The sequence below is a fragment of the Neolamprologus brichardi genome, chromosome 22, assembly GCF_056152115.1.
Source record: "Neolamprologus brichardi isolate AB-2024 chromosome 22, ASM5615211v1, whole genome shotgun sequence".
Lineage (NCBI taxonomy): Eukaryota > Metazoa > Chordata > Actinopteri > Cichliformes > Cichlidae > Neolamprologus > Neolamprologus brichardi.
Genome location: NC_142124.1, coordinates 32,909,432 through 32,936,030, shown reverse-complemented (window position 1 = coordinate 32,936,030; position 26,599 = coordinate 32,909,432). Strand labels below are relative to the sequence as shown.

Genomic DNA, 26,599 nt, shown 5'->3' with positions numbered 1-26,599 from the left:
AGCAGCTTATCGCGCAGTGAATACAGGACTGTTCTCATTAAAGCATTTTAATACAGACTGCTTTGAAAACAACCAGCCTCTAAAGGATGCAGCATCCTTTAGAGGCTTGTTGTTTTCAAACTTTAGGGAAGAAATCTACCACTGACAGCACACATGTGGATATATATTTAAATTGTGCTGATTATAAAGATGATAATATTTCTGTGTTCATGTGAATGTTTTAAACATTCAGAGACTTCACGCTCCTGGTGATCGAGTCCCAGTAGGAAGGGTCCCAGGCCAGGAACCAGCCTGTGAAGTTGGGCGGTTCATGGCCTTGTTTCACCACCACCACAGGCGTCAGCTTGTCACGCCCCCCGGGGTCAGTCTCAATGTACTGTTTGGCTGCAGAGGAGACAGTGAGTCACAGACAGGAAACTCAAACAAAAGTTTGTTGTAGGATGAATTTTGTAGATAAAAATCTAAAAAAAAACTATATAATTAAGGGTTCATTAGCTGTTAGCTATTGTATTTCAGAACAGGTTCAAATAGTCTCTTTATTATTCAAAGATCTTTGAATATTACTATAGTTTGTCTCATGCTACCTAATAAACTTCTGACTAAAGTCAAAAGCTCACCAGATTTGAGAGATTCAGCCCTCTCCACCTCGTTTGCATCCTTTCCAATCCAGACGAACACCTACAACAGAAGAGTGTGTGAGGGGTTGTTCACGTTGTCCTAAGACGTCTGTCGTGTTCTACAGTTCAGTACCTGGTCCCAAACATCCAGCAGCATCACGTCATCTTCAGCTAAGTCATCCTGTGTGAAATCTCCTGGAACCTCTTCAATCTGCACACAATAACATTTACACTCAGCTACTTTTCAATGATCAGTGTTTAGCACAACGTGACAAAAGCTGAATATTAGAAGCTCAGAATGTAGTTTTAATGACACGGGACTGTGTTACAGCACAACTGTCCCACCTGACCACATGGGGAATGTAACAGGTAACTGAAGTGCTGTGAATAACTGTAACCTGTGTTAGAAAGGCTGCATTTATTATTTAGAGGAGTGTTTAATGATATCTTACAGTTTGTTTAAATGCACTACACCAAATGTGCTGATTGTCTGACTGGGAAATATAACAGCACATCATTACTGGTGAAGCAGCTATACATGATGTGGGTCTTATGCTGTCAAGGGCCTATTGAACACAAGTGACTGACATCCAGAAGTCCTACCAGTGGCTGGGCAAAGCTGGACTGACAGACAGCACAGAGACGCTAATCATGACCCATAAATGGTTCAAATGTGAGCCTCCAACTAAGAATGATTGGATAGTAAGCAAAGAAAACTGTCGCTCCAACTTAGTTTGTTCCATCTGTGGGAAACTGTGGCAAAATTAATACAAACAAAACAAAACAAAATGTCATTAGTCTGATAAATAATAGAAATTCAGGTTTTTGTTTTCTCATTTTTATGATGAGTGGTCTAATAAATTTGTTAAGCACATAATTTGGGGGCGACCGTGGTTCTGTTATATAAATGCAATCCATTATTATTATTATTATTATTATTATTATTATTATTATTATTATTATTTTTATTATTATTATCATTATCATCATCATCATCGTTATTATTATTATTATTATTATTATTATTATTATTATTATTATCATCATCGTTATTATTATTATTATTATTATTATTATTATTATTATTATTATTATTATTATTATTATTATTATTATAAACTAATACAATAAAAACAGAATAAATAATATGCTGGAAAAGAAAAGTAACAAATAGATTCCTTCATGAGGGGAAAATGACAGATGTCAGAAACTTACTGTGAACCTGCCGGTCTTGTTGGAACATCCAAAGAGTCGAGGAGGATGAGCCATAGACGGACTCTCCAGCCTCTCTGATGTCTGGTACTCCTTCTTCCCTCCTAATTCAGCCCAGAAATGAGCTGCAAGACAAAATACAAAGTAACATCTCAGAAGCTCGTATAATCACATTCAAGTATAAGTATGAAGCCATTCAAACGTTCATATAGGGCAGGGGTCTGCAACCTGGGAGGAAGCTCTGGTCCCCTGCAAGACACCTCTAACTTTACCCTCACCTTCATCCTAAAGCTTCGAGCTGAGGGCCGTTTTCTCCCAGCAGGGGAGAGGGAGTGTATGTGGCAGTGGGGTGTGGTTTGTGGCTCAGCTGCAGGGGAGGAACACGTTCATCTATTTAGTACGCTTGGACCAGAGCTGCAGGACTGAGCTAGTTGACAAAAGGAGTGTCTGTGGTGTTTTGAGTACAAATCCCAGAATCAGAGAAACACATTGTTACTCGCCATAATGTGTCCGGGTGGCTGTTTTTTGTTCCGCCTGTCTGTGTCTTTAAGAGTCTCTGCAGGTCCCTGATTGGAGAAGCTGACGGCTGCTGATTGGTCCCCTGATCATGGTGAATGGTAAATATAGCGCTTTTCTACTCTCCCGGAGTTCTCAAAGCGCTCTATACAACATGCCTCATTCACACCCACTCGTACGAGCACTTCTAAACACAAGTGCAAACTAATCTACACTCACACTGAACGCATCGGAGGGCAACTTGGGGTTAGTATTGCCGATATCTGACATGTAGACTGGGGAAGCCAAGGATCGAACCACCGACCTTTCAATCAGTAGCTGATCTGACCCATCCTTGGCCTCCAGATCCTGTGTTACTCGTGTGTGTTCCTGAGGATTGCTGAGCTTCTGTATATAGTGTGTAGTTTAGAGTCACGTGTAAACAGTCACTGAAGCCGAAGGGTGAGCTGCCTTCTTATTTTCTCCTGTTTATTCAGTCAGGGGTAGCATTTGTCTTTGGTTTGTTCTTTTCATCACGCAGGGTTCAGGTAGCACCTCCTGGACTGGTTTTGTTTGTTATTTTGGCCTTTGTTCACCCCAGATTCACGCTGCAGTTTAGGCACAATAAACCAGTTTCACATCTAAATCGGCTGTGGTATGGCTTCGGGGACCAGGGCGGGGTCACTTTTAACATATGCTACGTTCCTGTACCCCTACACAGGGGCGTAACACCCATAAAACCATTTTGTTCAACATGTGTTGTGTGATATGGTTTCTGTGTAGGATGTTTTTGGTTTTTTGTCATTGAGAATTTGTCCAAAAATCAGGTTTCAAAGATAGTGGAGGGTCTTTGTCCCATTCGGGGATGAGTACAGATATCGAGTTTGTGACTGAAAGTAATGAATATCATTTTGAGAGAATAGTTTTTTCTTGTCTTGTTCAAAGCTTTGAAACAAATTAGTATCTGACATGAGTTTATTATCTTAAAGGAGGTGTGTGATTCCTTCTTGCGCCCATTCTGTAAAGTAAAGACTTGCTCTGTTGACCTGAAAGTCTGAGTTGTGCGTTTGGAGAAAACCTGCTGGGTTCTGAGTTTGTGACTTCGAGGGTTTTTCATCAGGCTGGCGAGGTGGAGAAGATGAATGGGTTTTTTAAGCAGCAGTGGCATTTAATTAAAGCTGTAATCAAGGGACGTTCTGAAAGTTTATCGTTTGCTTGTTCTGATTCTATCCAAGAGTTTTGTGCAACCTTTGGGTAAATCCAACTGATAACATGCTGTATCTACATGTGCTTTTTAATAATATGTTTGATTCCAATGAGCTCTATTCAGTCATGGTTGATTTCATTGGGAAACAGTTCATTCATGATGCTCTTTTTAATTCATGGTCCTTGCTTTTAACCAGTTCTTTTTGCTGGAAATGTTCAAATGTAGCGATGATGGTGAGACCGTGAGACAGTAGAATGACACGTTATTAACAGTTTTCAGGATAATCTGGTGCATTTTGGGGATTCCTGAGAAAAGGTGTCTCAGTCTCAGTGCTCTTGTTTGTATGTGGAGGACAGTTTTATTCTCAGTTTACAGATTTGCCCTCTGAGATATTATTGCTGACACAGATAATCTGAGCTTCCACTTGCCCTTTAGGGTTTTTTAAAAACATGCAAATAGAAGATTAACTAGTTTAACTTTGGGAAACACTGGATGACACCCAATCTTGTGGAGCCACGGCACATATCTCACATTAGAAAAATCACACAGCGCACCACCAGACAAAAATGTCACAAAAAGCATATTGATCCTTTCCCCCTGCGCACCAGGTATAGTGGAATTAACTCGGCTTGTCCCCAGTATAACTTTTTTGCTTTCTTCTGTCCCCTACTCATGCTGGGCCTTCATCAGAGGTTTCTCCAGGACCAGGTCAGACTGACGACTTTTTCTTTTCAAATATTCATCTATTGCTGTTAAACACTGCGTTCTCTCACTCACAGCATGATTATTATGAAATTCCTTCTTCTTCTTCTGTTTTACTGGCAGTTGGCAACCCATTTAATTACAGCAGGTAGATACACTGCCCTCTAGTGGAAGAGAATGTAATTGTTCTGCCCGTTACTCATGCTGATTGCTTGGAGTATTAATCAGGTGGAACTAGATAATCTAGATAATCTAACAGCCCCGTGCTGCGTCTCTGGCACTGAGAATCTCACAGTGTGTTGTGTGATCAGCCTAAGACAATCAAACAGCCGTTTTCAAGTTATAAGGCTTTGTTGTCAATTTTCAATCGATAAATCGTGAAGTTAACCTTGAAGAGCTTGGTGGATGTAAGCCAGATTTAACAAATTGTTAACATTACCCCAATCTTCTACCGCTCTAAACATTTTGAGCGATCATGCCATGCACGCACGAACACGCACAAACACTTCCAAATACAGTGGGGGGGGTACCCACAGCTGATGAACTGATCAAACTTACCAACAGCTGACAAACAAACTACGACTACTGTGAGATGGTGAACCAAATCAATAAGTTGGACACTAACTGGAAGGTTGGTTGTAAAAACATGACCTCATGTTGCAAACTGAGACATGAGCGCTGGTAAAAATCTTCACTTTCTGTCATATTTGTATTTAGTTTCTTTTGAATGGAGATCTTCCTTTTTGCAACAAGTGTTCAAAATAAAACTGGTCCCTGAGTCTGCCCGGCCAGCCCTGAAAGACTACATGTGTTTTTGTTTTTCCCCTCCCTCCTGCTCCTGCATCACTCAGCCGGGGCGGAGCTCACCTCGGGCTCCTGCCTCTGACATACTCACCTGCCGTTAATCACTCACCTGTTGCTCATCACTGCTTCTGGACACTACTAAAGGCAGCAGCTCAGAGCCTCTCGTCGCTGGAATATTGAATTACCCCGTTAGTGAGAATCCCGGCTTATAGATTCGACCGGCTGCTGCTAGCGACAACGTCTATGCTGTGTGACAACATGCAGACCTATGCGAGCTTGTGTCTGCGTGTGCGTATCATATGGACAGTGTTGGTCAAGTTACTTTAAAAAAGTAATCAGTAACTAATTACTGATTACTTCCCCACAAAAGTAATCCCGTTACTTTACTGATTACTTATTTTCAAAATTAATTAATTACTTAGTTACTTAGTTACTTTTTAAAAACACGATTTACAACCTGAATAGGTGATAAAGCGATAGATCTTTCAGCCCAATTCTACTTTTTCTGCATAATCATCATACAAAATGTAATCAAATGGAAAAGTCTCTTTTTAAAACTTGTTTTATTAGTTTTAAACTTTTAACTTTATGCATCAAGCAAACATTTAATTATCTGCAACATTCTCTGACTGGAAGAAATTTGTTTAATATTTAAACCTATTTTCTGCACATTCCAGCACATAAAATAAAATATTTTTTGTGTTTACACTCAGTCTTTCAAATAGATGCAAGTAAAACACAGCAGAAAATAAATAAAGTCAAAGACTAGCGGTCCTGTTGCTCTATTTTCACCTGTAAAGCAGGAGTGGGGTAGGCGGAGGGTTACCCTGGTGCAGGTGTGCAGCGGTCAGTGGAAGGATACGGCAGTTTCTCTGTGAGTTTCCCATTACGTCGTAGCTACTCGGTGCTTGTTTGGAAGTTTAGGGGTTTTTTCGCTGTAAAAAGAAGTTTTCTTCCCACGCACAACGGACACTAATGTTTTTGTCACTTTTTATGGAATCAAACTCAAAGTAAGGTCAGTACTTCCACGCTTTAAACGCTGCACGCTCATACTCTCTCCGCACTCGATATATGATCCATTGTTGATCTGCACACAGCTGTTGTCACGAACGTCGCACTCGCTTACGTCACTGTCATGAGACATTCTCGCAAAAAAATCACGGTTTTAGTAACGCAGTAACGCAGCGTTCCTACGGGAAAGTAACGGTAATCTAATTACTGTTTTTGAATTAGTAATCCCTTACTTTATGCGTTTCTTGAAAAAAGTAATCGGATTACAGTAACACGTTACAAGTAACGCATTACTGCCCATCTCTGCATATGGATACACACATTTGGGATATGTATGCCAAGTGTTGATCGTGACCTGGTTCTTGTCCTTCAGTGATGCGTTTGCAGCTGCAGTTCAGCTCGTTGCTCATGTACTCAGCTCCCTCTTCCTCTTCCTCACTGGCCCCTTTGCCTATCCACAGAAACCCCTGCCCATCAGGGCTCCTCAGAACGAAGGCATCATTAGAGTTTAGGCTGGCGGCACTGGCATCAACCTGAAACAGACAAGAAGTTCAGCATCTTTGCATAAACACGTCATTACTTTACTAACGACGAGCAGGAAATGCTTACCTCAGCAATCCTGGTGATGGTGCCCAGGTTCCGTCTGACTTGGAAGAGTCGCGTAGGAGGTGGAGGAGGATGACTGCCCAGGCGGGACGTGCCGCTCTTATACACAACGAGGGGTTTAGATTTAAAAAGACTGAGCAGATGTGGGGGTTCTTTACCCTGAGGCACTCTGACCTGAAATATGAAGCAAACTGGTTTTTAACGCACCAGTTAAAGAAAGTTCAAGACAATTATTTTTCACAGGACAATTTAAAGTGTTTCTGGTCGACTCGCCCGTTTTCTGTCTGCGTGTGTGCATGTGTAGGTCTGCTTATGTGCTTCAGGGGCGGAGCTTGCCTGGCTTCCTGCTCCTTTGCTATCACATCTGTGATCCATTGCTGATTATGGACCTGATTCCATTATGAATGATCTACACTATAGTGTCAGTATTTGCTCGTCTGCCATCACACGAATATCAAATTGAGTGATTTCTTAATCCAGAGGGTTTAATATGACACAGCCAGCTCTTCTGGGAAGGCTTTCAACAAGTTTGCATAAAAGAAGGGCCATTACGTTAGCTCCTGTCAGGTACATGGTGTACACTCTGAGCATGTTTCAATGAATCACTGCACCAACTTCCTATTTTCTAGCAAAATATAAAGAAATGAGGAGTGGCTGAAGATTTTGCACAGTACTTTTAGAACAATTAACAAAGCAATCAGTACAAGTGCTTCTCATATTTATTTGTACCTGAACCGCATTCCCTCCCAGTGAACGATCCAGCTCTACAGTCAGGAACGCTGAGGCAGTCAGCTCATCCACAGAGCAGCTGGCTCCCTGCCTGCAGGAGACAGTGATCAATATTCAGTTAGTCAAGTTACAGTAAATCTAGAAAGTGAACCAATCTATATTCTTAAAATAAAAATGCATCAAATAACTTTGTCACCAGCTCATTGTTGTGGATTTCCAGTGGAAACTTTTTACTTTGGTTCACTCGGTCCATTCTCCCACTTTGATTTAGTAAAGCGTGAAAAAAAGTGAAAATAATCAGAAAAAAACTACCAAACAAATAAACAAACACACACAGTTCATGTAGCTGTGATTCACTGTGATTCACTGTGATTCACTGTGATTCACTGTATTAGGAGTCTTAGCTGTCCACAGGGTGTTCTGTGACGGGAGCTTCCTCAGCTCATTTTGTAATAAAGATTCTGTATTATGGATGATGCATTATCATCCACGCTTAGGACTAGTCATTTAAATTTAAAGTTTGAGCCCTGTTTAATCCAGAATTGAATTCAAAATCCTGCTCTTCACATACAAGGTCTTAAATAATTGTCATGGAGAGATCAGGGCTAACGAGACAGGAGGCAAGTAAAACTGAACACGCTGACATCAGACACGAACCTTCAAAGTAAAACAGGAAACTCAAAACACACACGAAGACAGACTCAGAGAGGCGGGCTCTACACAGAGACCTGACTACACCAGAGGGGATTCACAGGCAGGGCTGACACAGAACAGAGGAGCACAGAATTAACACCACACCAAATAACAAAGCCTAAAAACTAGAACTCAGAAAGTTCTACAAAACTAGGGAGCCAGAAATACTAGGACAGAAACCAAAACACAAACAGTCATAATTCATAATAAAATCAAAAGTAAAAGTACAAAAACCCAAAATAACTGAGTCACCGACCCAGGACAATAATCAGGCCCCATCTTATCTTAATGACCTTGTAGTACCATATCACCCTATTAGAGCACTTCGCTCTCGCTCTGCAGGCCTACTTGTTGTTCCTAGAGTATTTAAAAGTAGAATGGGAGGCAGAGCCTTCAGTTTTCAGGCCCCTCTTCTGTGGAACCAGCTTCCAGTTTGGATTCAGGAGACAGACACTATCTCTACTTTTAAGATTAGGCTTCAAACTTTCCTTTTTGCTAAAGCATATAGTTAGGGCTGGACCAGGTGACCCTGAATCCTCCCTTAGTTATGCTGCAATAGATGTAGGCTGCCGGGGATTCCCATGATGCATTGAGTTTTTCTTCTTCTCTGATGTCTTATCATTCACTGTTTGTGTTTATACACTACTTTGCATTTGATCATTAGTTATTATTAATCTCTGTCTCTCTTCCACAGCATGTCTTTATCCTGTCTTCCTTCTCTCACCCCAACCAATCACAGCAGATGGCCCCGCCCCTCCCTGAGCCTGGTTCTGCTGGAGGTTTCTTCCTGTTAAAAGGGAGTTTTTCCTTCCCACTGTCGCCAAAGTGCTGCTCATAGGGGGTCATATGATTGTTGGGTTTTTCTCTGTATGTATTATTGTAGGGTCGACCTTTCAGTATAAAGCACCAAAAGGTGACTGTTGTTGGGTTTTAGCGCTGTATAAATAAAATTGAATTGAATACCAGGTTTTTGTAATTTTTTAAAAGTCTACTAACAATATTTACATAGATACCACTCTCCTTTTTAAGAAAAACAATAAAAACCTGCATTCTGATTAAAAAGACAGAATGTTACTTAGTATCAGACAAAGGTTTCTCAGAAGAACATTCTCCAAGCTTTGGAACTGCCGACATGGCTCCAATAGCTTGGAGAATGTTTTCTGATATGTAAAATAAAATGAACATTTTTCCCAACCAAACATTCTCCACTTCTTTGACCTTCTGGATGAGGTTTCCTCACTTAACTCTGAACGCCTGTCCTTTTGCAACATGCCAGTGTTGAGTTCTTTTTCCCACCTTCCTGCATCACCCTGTATGAATCCTTTATTCATTATATTTTGATCCATCAGCCTGATCTGTTTTACAAATCATTCTTGTAGTATTCTTCTTGTAGGCATAACTCAGGACTTCCCTTAATTCTCCCGTTTCAGTTTTTTTGATACAGTAAATCCTCTTTGTAATTCTGCAAACCTTCTAAAAGGTCCAGTCAGTGTACAAACTGTTGTGATACCCTTGTCTCACAATTTTTCATGCTCAATCATCCAAGTATGGAAATCCCAAAAAGTTGATTCTGTTCACCTGGACGTAGCGTTTTCAGTGTTTTGTCACTCATCCAGGTGACGTCTTCAGTCTCAGCTGACTGCAGACTACAGGTGCAAGTTTCAGTCATAATGCAGAAACCTGCAATCACCTAAGACCAAAGAAGACACTTGAATGAGTGACTGAACGCTACGTCCAGATGAACAGATTCAACATTAGGGGTCAGATTGGTATTTTAATGTCTCCCTCCAAAATATGCTCCCCCAGATTTTATTCCATTGATTGATTTCATTATCACTTTCCTGAAGGTGTTTTATTCCCTTGGTCTACTAATGATGTTGGAATCCAATTTTGGATTCTTTGCTTGGTAATGAGAATAGTATACAGAGACGGCGGTATGTTCCCGATGCGTTCGTCCCGAGGTGCTCCATAGGAATGCGAAAGGTAACCTTCCACATCCCTGTGATACACGCCGGATTGTGGATGGAATCCAATAGGACGATGCTCCCTAACCTTAACCACAACCTTAATCGTGTTAGATAGTGTTTTCCAAACACAATAAATGATTCAGTCCAAAAGGTTCTCATGTTTCCCCCTGTTTCTGAAAGCGTAACATACAGACGATTTGTCGATTTTGTAATATGTTACGTTTTGGGATGAGAACGTGTTGGCATACATACACACTGAGCAGAGCAAAATATCCAGTCCGTTAAACTTGATCTGGTCAGTTAGTGGACGGGCTGCTCAGTTTCAGCTGCTTCAGTGTTAAATACAGAGATAACAATGAGACTCCACCCCCCTCATATTTTCTGAAAGCAGGGAAATAGCATGGTGTCAAAAGGGCGAGTGACCATTTGGAGTGTGCCCTAAAGGTCGACTAGTCCTGGGGGTGCACCACTGTTTACCAGCATCAGCAGTGACAGGACATTTGGTGGTGAGAATCAGAGTATGTGTATTGGATGCAAACTAGCTCAGTTTCTGAACTCATACCAGGTGTAGATTATCTGCCCCTTCCTGTAAGTGTACAGGATGATGTAGCAGTCTCCACCGTAGAACTGACCATAGTTCTTAGGATCAGCAGGGACCCTACCGCTGCTCTCCACCCTCCAGATCTATAAAATGAGAAAAATAAGAATAGTTATTTCTCTAGTAATACCATAATAATTTCAACAAAAACTGATTTGCTGTTGCAACAGGTCAACTCATCTTCCCTCAAAGCTGTGTTCCTAGCATCATGTGCCAACATGAATCATGTCACCTACAGCCAAATAGCTCCAGAATCAAATCAAGTTAATTTTACTTATATAGCACTTTTAAAAACAACAACTGTTGACCAAAGTACTGTACAACAGAATAATCAGATACAATTGAAAAAGAAAGTAAAATTAAGGATAAGAAAATAATAAAATAATGACAGACCTGACTGGCCTTAAAAGCCAAGGAGTAAAAATGGGTCTTTAGACGAGTTTTAAAAGTATCTGATATGTAAAGGCAGTTTAGTCCACAGTTTCGGAGCGGTCACAGCAAAAGTCCGATCTGCTCTGTGTTTTAATCGAGACCTAGGGACATTTGGTCCGCAGACCTCAAAGATCTCACTGGAGTGCATCAATGTAGAAGCTAAGACAAGTGCTGAGAAGCCAATGATAAGAATAAGACCCATGCTATCAATACATACAGATTACCAGTCATCAGATACTCAGCTGGAATAATAAACTGGCCACACAAGGACATCAATGCCACCAATGTCAAGACACGAAAGCTCCTTATAGTACATGGAGGTCTCCACCTAAAGTTCACTGAGGCTCAAAGAGCAACAGCAGTTTCAGAGCCACAATCTGAAGCACACCTAAAGCCCCTCGTGCTTCTGTTTTGGAAGCAGTGCTGGAGCACACTGTGGTATCATACCCTCGTGAGCATCAGTCGAACAGTACTGCAGAAAGTAGTGTGTTGCTACAAAAACAGCGAGAAAAAGGCAATTAACATTGGAAAAGAGACAGGACTTCTTTCAGCTTCTTGAAGATGTTTCAAATCTCCTCCGAGAAGCTTCTTCAGTTCTAAAACCAAACGGTGGAGAGTCTCAGGTATTTAAACCCTAGTGGGAGTTGTGCCTTAAGAGGGTCGTTGACCAACTATTGATCATGTGCATCATCGCACGAGCCAAGGTGTGGAAAGGGTGTGGGTCATTATCAGCAGAGGTTTCGGGTGAAATCACTGTGAGACCTTGCCTCACCCTATCAGGATCCAATCACGATCACTCTTTCTTTCTTTCTTTTCTTCAAGAAACTTTAAAAAGATGACCATGACCTTGATGACTGAGAACATACACAGACATACAGTACAGTTCATTCACCTGTGTTTCTCCACTCCCATCATCCACCATGTTATACTGAGCTGCCATGTGCTGGGACTCATGAAGTTTTGAGGCATCAAACTCAACTTGCTGAATCTTGGCAACCTTCTCAGTGGTGAACACCTTCCCAAAACCCTCGCTCTGATCTCTCTCCTTCCAGTCCAGGAAGAACTGCTTGAACATGGGAGTCTCTCCTCCTTCTGGGAGCACCTGAATCTGCAGGACCATCAGGAGGAACATCACTGGAACTATTTCCATTTCCAATACAGGACAGTTTTCCAATAGTCCTGTACTTTTACTTACAGGAAACTTTTAATGAATAATATGAAAACATGCCCAGTTTCCATGAAGTGAAACTGAAAGTAAACCTGTGTGTTTGCCGGGTAGCCCATCTGCTTGATGAAGTTCTCAGCGGTTTTCATGGCCTCTTTTCTTTCATTGGGATTAGCGTTATGTCCTGCAGGAAAAAAATAGATGAAATCAATGCTGATATGAAACTGGGTAGCTTATTTCACTTATAACAAGCCATTCAAAGCAGGTCCCAAAATCTCTTAGCTAACACTGTTTGAGCACCTTTCCATACAAATATCATTTTGTTTTTGCCGTGATCCAGGATGAAGCATTCATCTGACAGTAGGTCACTCTGCAGGAAGGGGTTTTCTTCCTTCACAACAGTCACTGTCATGGATCCTGATGCATCGGACACCTGGTAATAATAATAATAATAATAATAATAAAAAAGTTACATGATGGTTCTTGACTTCATTTAAGAATTTGTGCAAATGTTAGATAGAAAACAAACAGAAAAAGGTTTTATATGAATGTGTTTAAATGTGTGAATGATGCAGAGGTGGAGTACAAATACTCTGTTACTGTACTTAAGTAGAATTTTCTGGTATCTGTACTTTACTTGAGTAACTTTTTACTTTTACTCCCTACATCTTTAAGCAAATCTCTGTACTTTCAACTTTTTCATTTTTAAAATGTTATTTTTGGTTTAAGGGATTTGAGGGGAGTTATTATTTCATGTCACTGCGGGCCATCAAACTGATTCGACAGTAACAGTAACTCATTAAGGCAGTCGTGTTTGCATATTAACCACCAGGGAACGTTGTACAAAAAGAAGTGAAAGATGCAAAACTGTGTGTCAAAGTCAGGCGAGGAAGTGGCCGTCTTGTTGTTTTGTTTGGGGTTTTTTTGCACAGCAGAGCGACTGCAGGTGTCCATAAGTTGCGGTTGGGACACTTCAGCATCTAGCTAGGTTTAGAGACAAGCGAGCATAAAGGGAGTAATACTTTTTAAGTGGGAGGTAATTTCAAATATAATGTTTCTATCAGCTCAACAAACACAAACTGTTTGTGTGCAGTTTGCCTCACAGAGTGTTGCAGCTAAAGGTCCAGCTGCTGTATCTGCTGTGTAGCTGTGTAGCATCAGCAACAGTAGCAGGATTCAGAGTTATGATTGTGTTTGATGAAACATTCTAACTATTACACAACAAAGATCTTTGTCGATTTTTTTGTGTTTGTTGATGTTAATACTGTACCATATATAGTTTAGCCATCTTTCTGTTAGACATGTCAGCCTCTGTGTCGTCATCATCACCTCCCTCTGACAGCGGTGGCTTGTCTCCAAGAACCTGTCCAACACCAGAAAAAAGCAAAAACAAGAAGAAGAAGTGAAACAATTAATGCTTCCAGTAAATCCAAAAATAAACAATTCAACCAAAGCATAAATATAACAAACTATAAACAAACATAAAAGAAATAAAAATGAGTTGAAAACATGAATTGAATGCACATGTGAAAAAACTAGTGAATGTTTTGCACTATTGTATTTATATGTAGATTTATCAACTTATGTTTTCTGAAGCAAAAAACAAAAAATGAATAAAACACAAATATCTGTCAGCATCAGGTGTTTAGTCTACAGCTCAAACATATATTTCTTGTTTGATTTCAAGTCCACTGCTAATGTAGAGACGCACCCCCCCCCACCCCCCCGCCCAAAAAAACCTAGCACAAAAATGAAGAAATTAGAAGTGCAAATGTTTATTAGCTATCAAAAAGGTGGGACCAGACAGTTATCCATAATCACGTCAGGGCCTCAGGCCTTCATTTAGCCCTGTGATGGTGGACTTCTTTGGTGGAGTGTTTGAAGCAGGAGGCTCAAGGGGGACATGTCGTCAGGTCCTGGAGCCTTTCTGGTCTTCTGTCTCTGCAAGTGTAGACTCACGTCTACACTTGGAGTCAGCGGGCGGGGGTGTGTGGGGGGTTGAGACTGCAGGTAGTCTTTTTGTGTAGGTGTGAGTTGAGGGTGAGCAGATGGGATTTTTTGGGGGTTGTCTTTAAAATCTGCAGTAGAAGGTGTTAAGGTCATGAGCAACCAGGGGAGGGACTCCTGTATTTGGTGATGTGCTGCAGGCCTCCCCAAACGGATTCTGGGTCACTGGCTGAGAAGCTGTTCATTTTCTTTAGCTTTCTTTAGCTTTCTTTAGCTCCTCTAAGAAAAGCTAAAGCTGATCTCCTTGCTCAGCTTGTTAGGAAACAGCCCAATGAGGTCCATGCACTCAAATGGTCATGAAAATAAAGAAAAACCATTAAATGAGAAGTTGTGTCCAAACTTTTGACAGGTAGCGTATACCACCACCTGGTAGTGGTATACGCTATATGGACATATAGTGTATTTGGAACATATACATGTACATGTACAGTGGCGGTCCTAGCCACACACACACACACACACACACACAGACACACACACCTGTATCTTTTGCTCGTTTCTCCTCTTCTTTTCTATTTTTTCTAAACTGAGCACCTGATGGCTTTGAACTTTTCTTGTCCATCTTCCATTGGTTAATTTTGCACTCCAGTATGAACACCCATCCCTCAACCCGAGGATCACCACAACATAACCTAACAGACCTACACCTTAGTTCACAGATTCACTTTGTCTAAGGTTTATTTCTGGGATCTCACACAACCCAGGTTTCAAATCATGAATCCATAATGGGCTTGGATTTACATCATTATGAATGAAATGTGCTCTATCTGGAAGCAGCCCCCCCTCCCCTTTCGACAGGTTGTGTGTGAGACTTTAAATCATCAAAGTGTGAATTATAAACACACAAAGTAGTCTTCAGTATGTATCTACAATGTACAAAGCAGTTAAAATAATAAAAAAAAAACCAAAACATTGAATGAGAAGGTGTGTCCAATCTTTGGACTGGTAGTGTATATGTTTAGAACAGGAAACCCAAATGCAAAATAACTCAACACCCATAAAATAGGACTTACATCTGTTAACTTTGATGGTTCACTTCCTTCTTCCACGACTATCACTTCTGCACGAGCATTCCTCTCGTTGTCACGGATACCCCTGGCCACTTGTGTTGCCTTCAGTCGCTCATACTTGTTACACTTGGATCCACACCACTGGTAGATCTTCTGCTGACACAACAACAGTTAGACAAGGCAATACAAACTCGGCTTTGGGCTCCATTTAATTTACACTCTCCCTGCAGATACATAGTGTCTACAAATACTATATCTGCCTTCACACGCATGTGAACTTGAGTAACATCCCATTCTTTATCTTTAGGGTTTAATATAGCTTCACAGGTTTTAAGAGTGTTTATATATTTTTGACCATTCATCCAGAAGCACATTTGTGAGGTCAAATACTGATGTTGGACGAGAAAGGCTTGGCTCACAGTCTCCCCTCTAATTACACCATCAGCCTTCCTGCATTTGGCAAAATGCAGTCAGTTCCATGTTCCTGGCAATGCCAAACCCAGACTTGCCAGTGAGATTACCAGATTGAGAAATGGGATTCATCGATCCAGAGAACGTATCTTCGCTGCTCTTTGTGATGTAACGCTTGAATGTGGCTGACCCAGCTATATGACTTTGGGTGGCCTTCCACTTTGTGGGTCAGTACACCACTAATAGCTAACTTGGGAATATCTAGTAGTGAAGAAATTTCATGACGGGACTTGTCGCAAAAGTGGCATCCTGTACCATAATACAATGTCCTGAGCTCCTGAAATTGACCCTTTTTTTAAAACAAAAAAAACCATTTTTTAATACTTAAAAGTAGAGAGGGTGCCTTTGTCCCAAATCCAGATTTGGGTGCTTGTTCTACAGAAGTGGGGCCTGGAAGCTGAAGGCTCCCGTTCTGTTTTTAGACACTAGGAATTACAAGTCAACCAGCAGTTTTAGAACAAAGTGCTCTGATGGGGTGACAGTACTATGAGGTACAATGAGTGATAATGAAATACTTGGCAGTATAGTATATAACAGTTTGTCCTTACATCTCCAAGGTCAACGATGAAGCAGTCTCCACTGTTGAAGCTGGACCAGCTGAAGGGGACTTGGGTGGCTCTGACAACACGCCGACCCTTGACATGTAGAAGTCTCTGTGCTGTAAGATCATTGGTGACCACATGGTTGAAACCTGAGGCCACACCTCCTGTCTGTGGACAGAGAACATATTATGCTGTCAACCTTCTCTGTTTGCATTGTCACTTCTCTTTCTTACTCTCTCGTGCTCTTTCTTTCCAGTCACTGTTCCCAAATATAATGTAGCAGGGTTTGCAGAGTACAATGTCACCGGGCTGGACCAGGTGACCCTGAATCCTCCCTTAGTTATGCTGCAATAGACGTAGGCTGCCAGGGGATTCCCATGATGCATTGAGTTTTTCCTTTCCAGTCACCTTTCTCGCTCACTATGTGTTAACAGACCTCTCTGCATTGAATCATATCTGTTATTAACCTCTGTCTCTCTTCCACAGCATGTCTTTATCCTGTCTTCCTTCTCTCACCCCAACCAATCACAGCAGATGGCCCCGCCCCTCCCTGAGCCTGGTTCTGCTGGAGGTTTCTTCCTGTTAAAAGGGAGTTTTTCCTTCCCACTGTCGCCAAAGTGCTGCTCATAGGGGGTCATATGATTGTTGGGTTTTTCTCTGTATCTATGAAGCGCCTTGAGGCGACTTTTGTTGTGATTTGGCGCTATATAAATAAAATTGAATTGAATTGAAATTGAATAGAAAGAAAAGAGAAAACAAGCAAAAAATAGAGCAACATAATAAACACAGCACCATTGCATTAATCTAGCTAAGTGTAAATAACAGTAAATACTATATACTGAATGTTATGTTGTATATGTTGGCGCTATATAAATAAAATTGAATTGAATTGAATTGAATTATGGTATAAAGTCAACGTAAAAAAAATATCTGGCTAGTTAATAAAGGACAAAAAAATCAAGTGGTCTGTAAAGTCATATTTTTGAGCCTACAGTAACAATAAACTTTAAATTGCAAAAGCCAGCTAGTGACAATTTTTAATGGTATGCATGGTACAAGTTGTATACTACTTTGGTTACCTAAGGCAAGGTGTAAGTGAGGGTTGAAGTGTTCTTTAAATGCACTCAAAGCACAAACGACACTCTTTTGAGGATGCCACATCTCGGACTAAGAAAACAGATGGTTTAAAAAGGAAAAAGCTAGGGATGCAATGATACCAATTTTTTCAAACCGATACGATACCGATACTTGGATCTGAGTACTTGCCGATACTGAGTACAAAAACCGATACTTCTACCACACACACACACCCACACACACACTGCCCGTGGATTTTCTCTTGACATTTTTCATCGCTTTTCCAAAACCCCAGTTAAAGTTGGCTGTTCTGGTCCACACTGCTGACATTTTGTTTAGCCTAGCTACAGCAGCCTCCAGTTTCTCTTTTTTATCTGGAGTCGCCAGTCTCACTCGCCTAACCCTGTGCCTGTTTAGTGCGGCATGTCCCCCTAGTGGCCAATCTAAAAAACTACAACAAAAATGACAAGCCACCCTCTGATTAATGAAATAAGTTGGTATCGGTTCATGGTATCGGTTAACTTTTACAAGTATGAGTACACACACATTTTACAGTATCGGCCCCGATACCCGATACCAGTATTGGTATCGGTGCATCCCTAGAAAAAGCCATTTTCCCCTTTCGAAGTCCAAAGTCAAAAAACCTTCACTATACAGAGGTAGTGGCTGACAACACCATCAGCCACCACCCACACAGTCCTGAGAGCCAGGGGCTTCAAAGCCCACTCACACATGCCCTTAGGAGACTTCAATGGGCCACATGTTGGGGTGGGGTCTCACAGTGGTTTTGACGTACACCCATTTCCCCACCATGGCTCATGTGACGCCTCACGTGATTAACAGGTCATGGACAACGACTGTCAGAACCACTAAAGTTACACTATTATATGTTTAATTCTGTTTGAGAATATTTGTTTTTCTACTGTGGGCACAGCAGAGAACAGTCTTCCTGCAAGATGATAGTTTAAATCATGTTCCTCCATGAACTGAATGCAATGATGGCGTTGGCACTTGTGGTTCGGCAGCTTTAGACATCTAGAATTGTAATTAAAAGATCAGCATGTTTCAGCAGAGCTCGTGAATGAACATACTTTGTAAGTGAGCCCTCCTTTGAAGTAGCTGGTGAAGGCAGTTGACTCAACCCCCTGTAGTTCTCGGTACTGGACTGGCTTTCCACCCAAGTAATCATCCAACTGCACGGTAAAGATGGCTGCAGCAGTGCTCTCATCCTGGCTGCACTCTTTTCCTGTCAATAATAAATAAGGACAGTGAGAAAGTAGTTAAGCAATCCAGCTGTATGTTGAAGTAAACTGCCGAACGTCATAAGGTGTTATTCCGGATGGACCAGAGCCTCCTGCCTCCATCTGGTCCATCAGGCATGGAGTGACTCAAAACGTTTATTTCTGGGGTGGATGGTGTCAATGGTGATCTCAGTGATCTCGGGCCAGGGAGACATTTAGGTTTTGGGAGAGAAAGCACATTGCTGCCAATCAACTTGTGAGCAGAGCAGGTGATGTGCTGTGTTCTGCCATTGTCTTCGGCAGAATACAGTTGTTATGGAAGAGGTGAGGATGGCTTCAGTAATGAAGAAGCAGAAGTGCACCATCACTGACAGGTTGAATTTCTTCGGCTGCTACAAGAAAAATGTCCTTTAATGTGCTGTTTTGATGAGGGAGGTGATATTAGCTTCCCACTGCAGATCCTGGGAAGATGATGGTTCCCAGGAAGTGGAAAGACTTCACAGTGACCACAGGTCAGTCGAGCAGATTCATGGTGGCCTGGTTTCATTCTGAAACTCACAGTCACCTCCACTGTTCTGTCAGCTTAGGTCTCCACATTGTTACTGAATCATGGCTACCTGAAGGGCCTGATACGCATCACCATTATGGAAAAATAAAAACAGTTGAAACCTTTCCTACATGGTGATAAAACTCTTGACGGTTACCTGAAAAACACATTATTGTTTGTTAAAACTTGTGAACCTAAATGCCTGCCAATGCGGTGCAACCAGAGCCATCCTGAAATTCACAAGAGTGTGATCTAGGGTTTTTGATATTGTACATAACTGGACACTCATCCTGCAACTCTGCCTGTTTGTGCTTCGGGTCCTGCCAGACCAGCTGCTGGCTCAGATGGTGGTGGAGCTCACCGTGATGCACAGGGACTAAGTGGTGGTGGCTCAGACCAAGTGCCAGATGCAATTGCTAGAGCAGCTTCACAGGAGACTCTGCTGGCTTCAGCAACAGGAAGATTGGAAGATTTTCCACTAACAGTCTTGTGACGACACTCTAAGATTCAATTCAATTCAATTCAATTTTATTTATATAGCGCCAAATCACAACAAATGTCGCCTCAAGGCGCTTCATAGATACAGAGAAAAGCCCAACAATCATATGACCCCCTATGAGCAAGCACTTTGGCGACAGTGGGAAGGAAAAACTCCCTTTTAACAGGAAGAAACCTCCGGCAGAACCAGGCTCAGGGAGGGGCGGGGCCATCTGCTGCGACCGGTTGAGGTGAGAGAAGGAAGACAGGATAAAAGACATGCTGTGGAAGAGAGACAGAGATTAATAACAGATATGATTCAATGCAGAGAGGTCTGTTAACACATAGTGAGTGAGAAAGGTGACTGGAAAGGAAAAACTCAATGCATCATGGGAATCCCCCGGCAGCCTACATCTATTGCAGCATAACTAAGGGAGGATTCAGGGTCACCTGGTCCAGCCCTAACTATATGCTTTAGCAAAAAGGAAAGTTTGAAGCCTAATCTTGAAAGTAGAGATAGTGTCTGTCTCCTGAATCCAAACTGGAAGCTGGTTCCACAGAAGAGGGGCCTGAAAACTGAAGGCTCTGCCTCCCATTCTACTTTTAAATACTCTAGGAACAACAAGTAGGCCTGCAGAGCGAGAGCGAAGTGCTCTAATAGGGTGATATGGTACTACAAGGTCATTAAGATAAGACGGGGCCTGATTATTTAAGACCTTGTATGTGAGGAGCAGGATTTTGAATTCAATTCTGGATTTAACAGGAAGCCAATGAAGGGAAGCCAAAACAGGAGAAATATGCTCTCTCTTTCTAGTCCCTGTCAGGACTCTTGCTGCAGCATTTTGGATTAACTGAAGGCTTTTCAGTGAGTTTTTTGGACATCCTGATAATAATGAATTGCAGTAGTCCAGCCTGGAAGTAATAAATGCATGAACTAGTTTTTCAGCGTCACTCTGAGACAGGATATTTCTAATTTTAGAGATGTTGCGCAAATGGAAGAACGCAGTCTTACATATTTGTTTAATATGTGCGTTGAAGGACATATCCTGGTCAAAAATGACTCCAAGGTTCCTCACAGTGTTACTGGAGGCCAAGGTAATGCCATCCAGAGTAAGAATCTGGTTAGATACCATATTTCTAAGCTTTTCAGCGCCGAGTACAATGACCTCAGTTTTATCTGAGTTAAGAAGCAGAAAGTTAGTGGCCATCCAAGTCTTTATGTCTTTAAGACATTCCTGCAGTTTAACTAATTGGTGTGTGTTATCTGGCAGATAAGATCAGCCTTTGTGATAACAATTAATGGTCACATGATGGCATATTGCTGACTTATCACCTCGATGTTGGCCACTCCACCGTCTGACTCAGTAAAAGAGGCTCTCTGTGGGGAACCCCTGCTCCACACACCTAATTTTCCTTTCCTTTTATTCTGCATAAGTTTTGAACACATCACTGTTTTGTCCTAGCAGGTAAGGGGGGGTTGATGGCTCTGTTGTGTACATCAGGCAGAAACTGTCTGTTCAGACCATGCATAATGGCTCCACTGAAAGATGCCAATGCCTAGATCACCCAGTGGCATCTCGCCCTCCAGCCATTTAAGTTCGAGGTGGTCCATAGGCCGGGGGCACGGTGGTGGCTGAGTAGACTTGGCCGAGTAGAGGTATAGTAGAGGTATGTGACCGTGGTGTGGTCTGAGGCGCCGATGCAGAGGAGTGGTGGTGCAGTGGGTTCAGCAGGCAGTGCCCTGGAGACTCGCGGGGCAGCTGGGTCTGATTATTTAATCACACGCTCTCTGTTTTAGTGGTAAACTGGGATGGGAGGAAAAGAGCAGTGTTGGAGTGAATAAACTGAGCTAGAGATACAGTGACTAAAAAGTCGAAGTATTCCAAGAGTGTGATTTATTGTTGTTGATATTATAAATAAATGGACTCTCACCCTGCAACTCAGGTCCTTGTCTCAATGGACAAGCCCCCAAACTATCTGCTATCTGCCCCTGGTGGGTTAGGGAGACTTCATGTTGACATTATGAACTTGGTGAAGTCATGAATAATGCTGACATTCCCTCCAGACTTTTGCCCGGATAGAAAAGAAAACATCTCAGACAAAGCTGAGACAGCAGCTGAATCAACATAAGAAGGAAATGTCAACAAAGAGTGAACCGTCAGAATGAGACAAGCATGACAAGTTGCTGGTTAAAGCTGCACATTACCAATACAAACTTTGTCAAAGAGAAAAGCTACTGGAGATTTCTTTGTGTCTAAGTCAAAAGAATAATGCTGTTAGCCCAGTGCTAGAAAATAACATGGAACCATTAGAGGAAGAATTACTTGTAGAGCGTAAACAGAAGTCTTAACACAATAGTGGTAAAACTACTACCAGCATTGTGATAATTGTACAAGAACAATTTATTGAAAAATAGCAGTCTGTTACATAACAGAAAAAAGGGGTGACTGCAGCTAAAGAGGCAGAGCAGGTTATCTACTGATGACTGGCTGCTCCAGTCTTGTCCTGCTAACTATGCTTGGGCGTTATATTAACCCACGCTGCTCTCTGACACACCCATCACAGTGCCAATGTGTGTGTGAATGTTTGTTCAGCTTGTTTGTTTTCTTAAAGTCACAAAAGAGAAGCTTAGAAAACCTGAGCAGCATTTAGTGCCATCTAGATATAACAACCCGCTTTGTTTAAATGCAACTTTTTAGGAAACAGTGAAAATTGGGTGAAGTGAACCCCGAAGCACAATTAATGTTGATCACTTAATTTTTATGTTTTATTCAATCAGAAAATCAAAGCACACAAATATCCCTCACTGTTATAAACACCCTAATTATTACAAATATATACATACATATATATATATATATATGTATGTATGTATGTATGTATGTATGTATATATATATATATATATATATATATATATATATATATATATATATATATATATATATATATATATATATATATATATGTATAAAGAAAATGTGTTCATAATATATAGTTTTGTAGGTTTATATCCATCGGTCTTAATGGACAAGCACCAGACAGAATGTTGAGAGTAGAGTAGAGTAGAGTAGAGTAGAGTAGAGTAGAGTCACTCGGTACACATTTGGTGTTTACTTTCACATTTTGAATTGTTGTTAAAATGGTTCCAATCAAAAACTGTAGGTTGGTGTGGGTTAGCGAGCTCAACACACGCTTTTGTGCGATGCCTACTTTTTGCAAAGTTGTTGCAAGTGAAGTGTGCAAAAGACACAAAAGGAGGCACGAAGAGATACGGCACCAAAACTTAGTGTTGAAGTGTGAACGCATGCACTGTTTGTTACACCCATTACAGGTTTCTTATGACATCTATGACATGCTGCTACTGATAACTTCTGTGGCGCAGAAAGACATGTCAAAACCAAGAGTGTTTTAGGCTTTTCTTCTTCTCTGCTGCAAATAAATAAAAGCAGTAAGAGCAACGCCACAGCTCAATGTTAAAAAGATAATCAGCTGTTGTCAGTAAATGATTAGTTTGGATATGATTATCAGGGGGATCAGGTAACGCCAGGTGTGAATAATGAGGTGTGGTTATGATGGAGCTGTCACTCGAGAAAGGCTTATTCAGGTTTTGGAAACTTTATGGCACACGGCATTAAAGTATATCAAGCTTCATACACACACTTATTGTTAGCATGATGTGTAGTGATTGTATGGAACAAGCGAGGACCGATTTTCTGGCTAAACTTTCCTGAGGTGAAGCAGTGGTGACATGTTGCTGAAGAAAGCAAACTGGTACAGTAGTCATGTATCCACAGCAAATTAACAACAAACTTCATATTTTACTGTTGCAATATTTTTTTTAACCATGCAAATCAAGCTTGATGGAGTTGGTGACTTTGCAGCACCTTCTCATTGTGATTTTACAACATTTCACTCACTGAGCTATTGAGTCACGTAGCCAACAAAGCGTCCTTGAAAATGAAGCAGTGACGTAACAACAAAAACTATCAATAAGCTTCTGCTTGGTCCAGAAGCAGTCAGACCAGCATCATATGTGAGTGCAATCTGTTAAGTGGGTTGTGGGTTACCAATTTATGATGACAGATACTATATATACTGTGCAGTACTCCATGTGTATATTTAATACGCAGTACTTTTCATGAATTAGTCCCAACAGTGAAGTAAACTGCAGGAGGAGGAGGAGCAGAGCAGGGGATGGTCTATATGACAAACCTGACAAAGACAGCATTGTTGGCAGGTGTTCTGATAGGACACTACAATATTTTTATAAAGTTTAAGCATTTAGATACACTGTTAAAAAAACATCTTTAAAAAACAGTAATATCCCAGCAGCTGGGGCCAAAATACTACCGTAAAATAACAGAAAATAACTTCCTCATAAAAATACTGGTATTTCCAGTAATGACAATACAGTTTGTTGCGCTAATTTTACATGGGATTCTTCCTTTTCCAAGTGCGTTTAGACATCAAATTAGGAACATTTTAACGTGATCCAACAATGGTAAATGGACTGGTTCTTATATAGCGCTTTTCTACTCTTTCTGAGCACTCAAAGCGCTGTACATAACTTGTACATTCACCCATTCACATTTTTCTAAGTGCTTTCTAAGTAACATTCACACACACATTCATACTCCGATGGATGCATCGGAGAGCAATTTGGGGTTAGTATCTTGTCCAAGGATATTTGGGATATTTGCAGACTGGGGAAGCCAGGAATCGAACCAACAACCTTCCGATCAGTAGATGACCCGCTCTACCACCTGAGCTACAGCCACAATGAAATTACCTATAAACAAGGTCAATGAATGTGGCAATATGAATCATAAAACGTAAATGTACAGAAATATACAGTTATTGGTTGGTTTAAATAATAATGGATTGCATGCCCTGGGACAGACTGACAGAGGCGAGGCTGCCATATCGCACCCTCTGCACCTCTGGCCATGGCCAGTAGGCGAAAAGTCTTGACCACGGACACAACACCGAGAGTGTCTGAGCCTGGGCTCCAACCGGCAACCTTCTGATCACAAGGCGAACTGCCAACTCTTGAGCCACGATCGCCCTAAATATCAATGATAATAATACTTATGTGATGTAACACAAGCTTATAGGAATCTTGTTATATACTTTTCCATAGACTTACATTTGAATTCAACAGTTCAATCTTTCAAATAACGGACAGATATTTGTGAAAACATGATACATTTGTGAATCTGTATCTAAGTATGCATATGTACAGACAGATACATTTAATACTCATGACAATTATGTTTTATTACATTACAGTGATTTAACGTTAATTTACATTTGAAATGTGAAATCAGTCTATTTACGTAACTTTAATGATGTTCTAGAAGAATAAAACTGTAAAATGCAGTAAAATACTTTTATATTTGGATGTTTTCCTGCAGTACAGCCATACCCGCGACCTTGTGGTTGTTAGTTCACATTCATTGGCTGATGCGTAGCGTCATGTTATTATGTGTCCCAACATCCAATGGGATGTCACATTGTTTTCATGGCCACACCCTCACCCCAGGTGCAGAGGCCTATTTCTGTTCAGGAATGTTGTGAATTCTTTGAGATTTATATTAATTGCAATTCCTACCTCTACATTTATTTTTTAAAATATATAATTAGCACAGCGTGACCATGCAATGTTTTTTTTAGTTTTTATTCCTATTAATTATATTTTCACTTGTTACCTCTGAAATTTTGAATCAGACCTAGATGACATGAAATTTTCAGCAAAATTATAATTCAAATACTCCTTTAATTATTGATTATTCTCATTAATTTTTGATCATTTTATATATTTTTCCATAGTATTACATTTGAATTTAACAGATCATTCTCTCACATAAAAGACAAATATTTGTGAAATTATGATACATTTCTGAATATATTGTATCTAAATATGCATATAAATATATTTAAAAAACAAGTAAATATTTACACTGATGTTATGTTATTTTACCTTTGACATGTAAAATCAGTCTACTTATGTAAATGTAATGATATTCTAGAAAGACAGTATAAAACTGTAAAATATACAGTAAGATACTTTGACATGACTATTTTCTGGAACAGTGTAGAGTGAAGTTTGTGTTATAGCTGAATGTGGATCATTCAGAAAGCTGTGAGGAAAATTATTTTCTCTGTAAATGCTTTTGCTACACAGCTTCCTAATACAGCAACGCAGTTAGATCACCAACTAGACATTTGTTTGAATAAAAATTAAGAAGGGTTCTTTAACCTGTTGCACATGATAAGAAAACATAAAAGTTATTAAAATTAAAGATGAAAAATGAAAAGTAACAAAAATTATTGTTTATGTTGTGAATAAAATAAAATAAAAATCTAAACAAAATCAGCTGGTCAGAGCAAAAACGATGTTAAAACGTATGTCTGACCTGTATATAAAGCAATATTGTATGATTTTGTATGATTTTGTGATTTCTCAAGGAATAGAGCAGAGTCAACTTCACGGGTGATATAAAGATCGTGTCACATCCTGGCGTTGGTAACTTCTAAGGAAGCTCTTGAGTGGTTCCTTGGAATTTAATTTGAGATTTATCTGTTACCCTGGAGGACCCCTCTGAAATAGGACTTCTTCCAATGATAGGTTATTACGCCCAATTATAACTCATTTCCCTCATTCTGAGTGGAACAATAAACTGACACAATGAATTCGGTCCAGAGCTTCAGTCACTTACCCAGCCAGTAGTGCAGATGGTAAAAAGAGCTCTCTTTCTTTTTGACAGTGTAGAGAATCACATAAGCATCCCCAGTGTAGAAGCTCCCATGTAAGTTGTCGGGCACAGGGACCAACTCCATAGTCTCAATCCTCCAAATCTGCAAGCCGGCTTTCTTGCCTGCTTTGGTGAACTCCTCATGCTCGAGCATCGTGTCAAGCTGTTGCAGAGAATCTGACTGAAGAGGTGGAAAGGATCGTTGAGAGCAGAAACACACTGCCGGCCTGTT

General features: G+C 40.7%; 1 protein-coding gene across 1 annotated transcript; it reads right to left on the bottom strand.

Moving 5' to 3' along the window:
* Positions 1-83: 83 nt before the first annotated feature.
* On the bottom strand, positions 84-26,599 carry scin (scinderin). Its single transcript, XM_087835499.1, has 16 exons — positions 26,332-26,599; positions 18,437-18,591; positions 16,275-16,436; positions 15,259-15,408; positions 13,509-13,601; positions 12,539-12,671; positions 12,334-12,422; positions 11,966-12,181; positions 10,606-10,727; positions 7,384-7,474; positions 6,658-6,828; positions 6,404-6,581; positions 1,833-1,954; positions 751-828; positions 618-678; positions 84-384 (listed from the first exon to the last, which is right to left on the bottom strand). The coding sequence occupies exons 1-16, from the start codon at positions 26,519-26,521 to the stop codon at positions 221-223; spliced, it is 2,175 nt and encodes a 724-aa protein (XP_087691625.1). The 5' UTR covers positions 26,522-26,599; the 3' UTR covers positions 84-220.

What these genes read in the sequence shown, in the direction of transcription:
- scin (XM_087835499.1), bottom strand. Translation starts at nt 26,521, where the DNA reads ATGCTCGAGCATGAGGAGTTCACCAAAGCAGGCAAGAAAGCCGGCTTG. An exon ending in AAGGAGGGCTCACTTACAAA is followed by an intron (nt 16,437 to 18,436) that starts GTATGTTCATTC and finishes CTCTGTCCACAG; the next exon opens with ACAGGAGGTGTGGCCTCAGG. An exon ending in GGCTGAATCTCTCAAATCTG is followed by an intron (nt 385 to 617) that starts GTGAGCTTTTGA and finishes TCTCCTCTGCAG; the next exon opens with CCAAACAGTACATTGAGACT.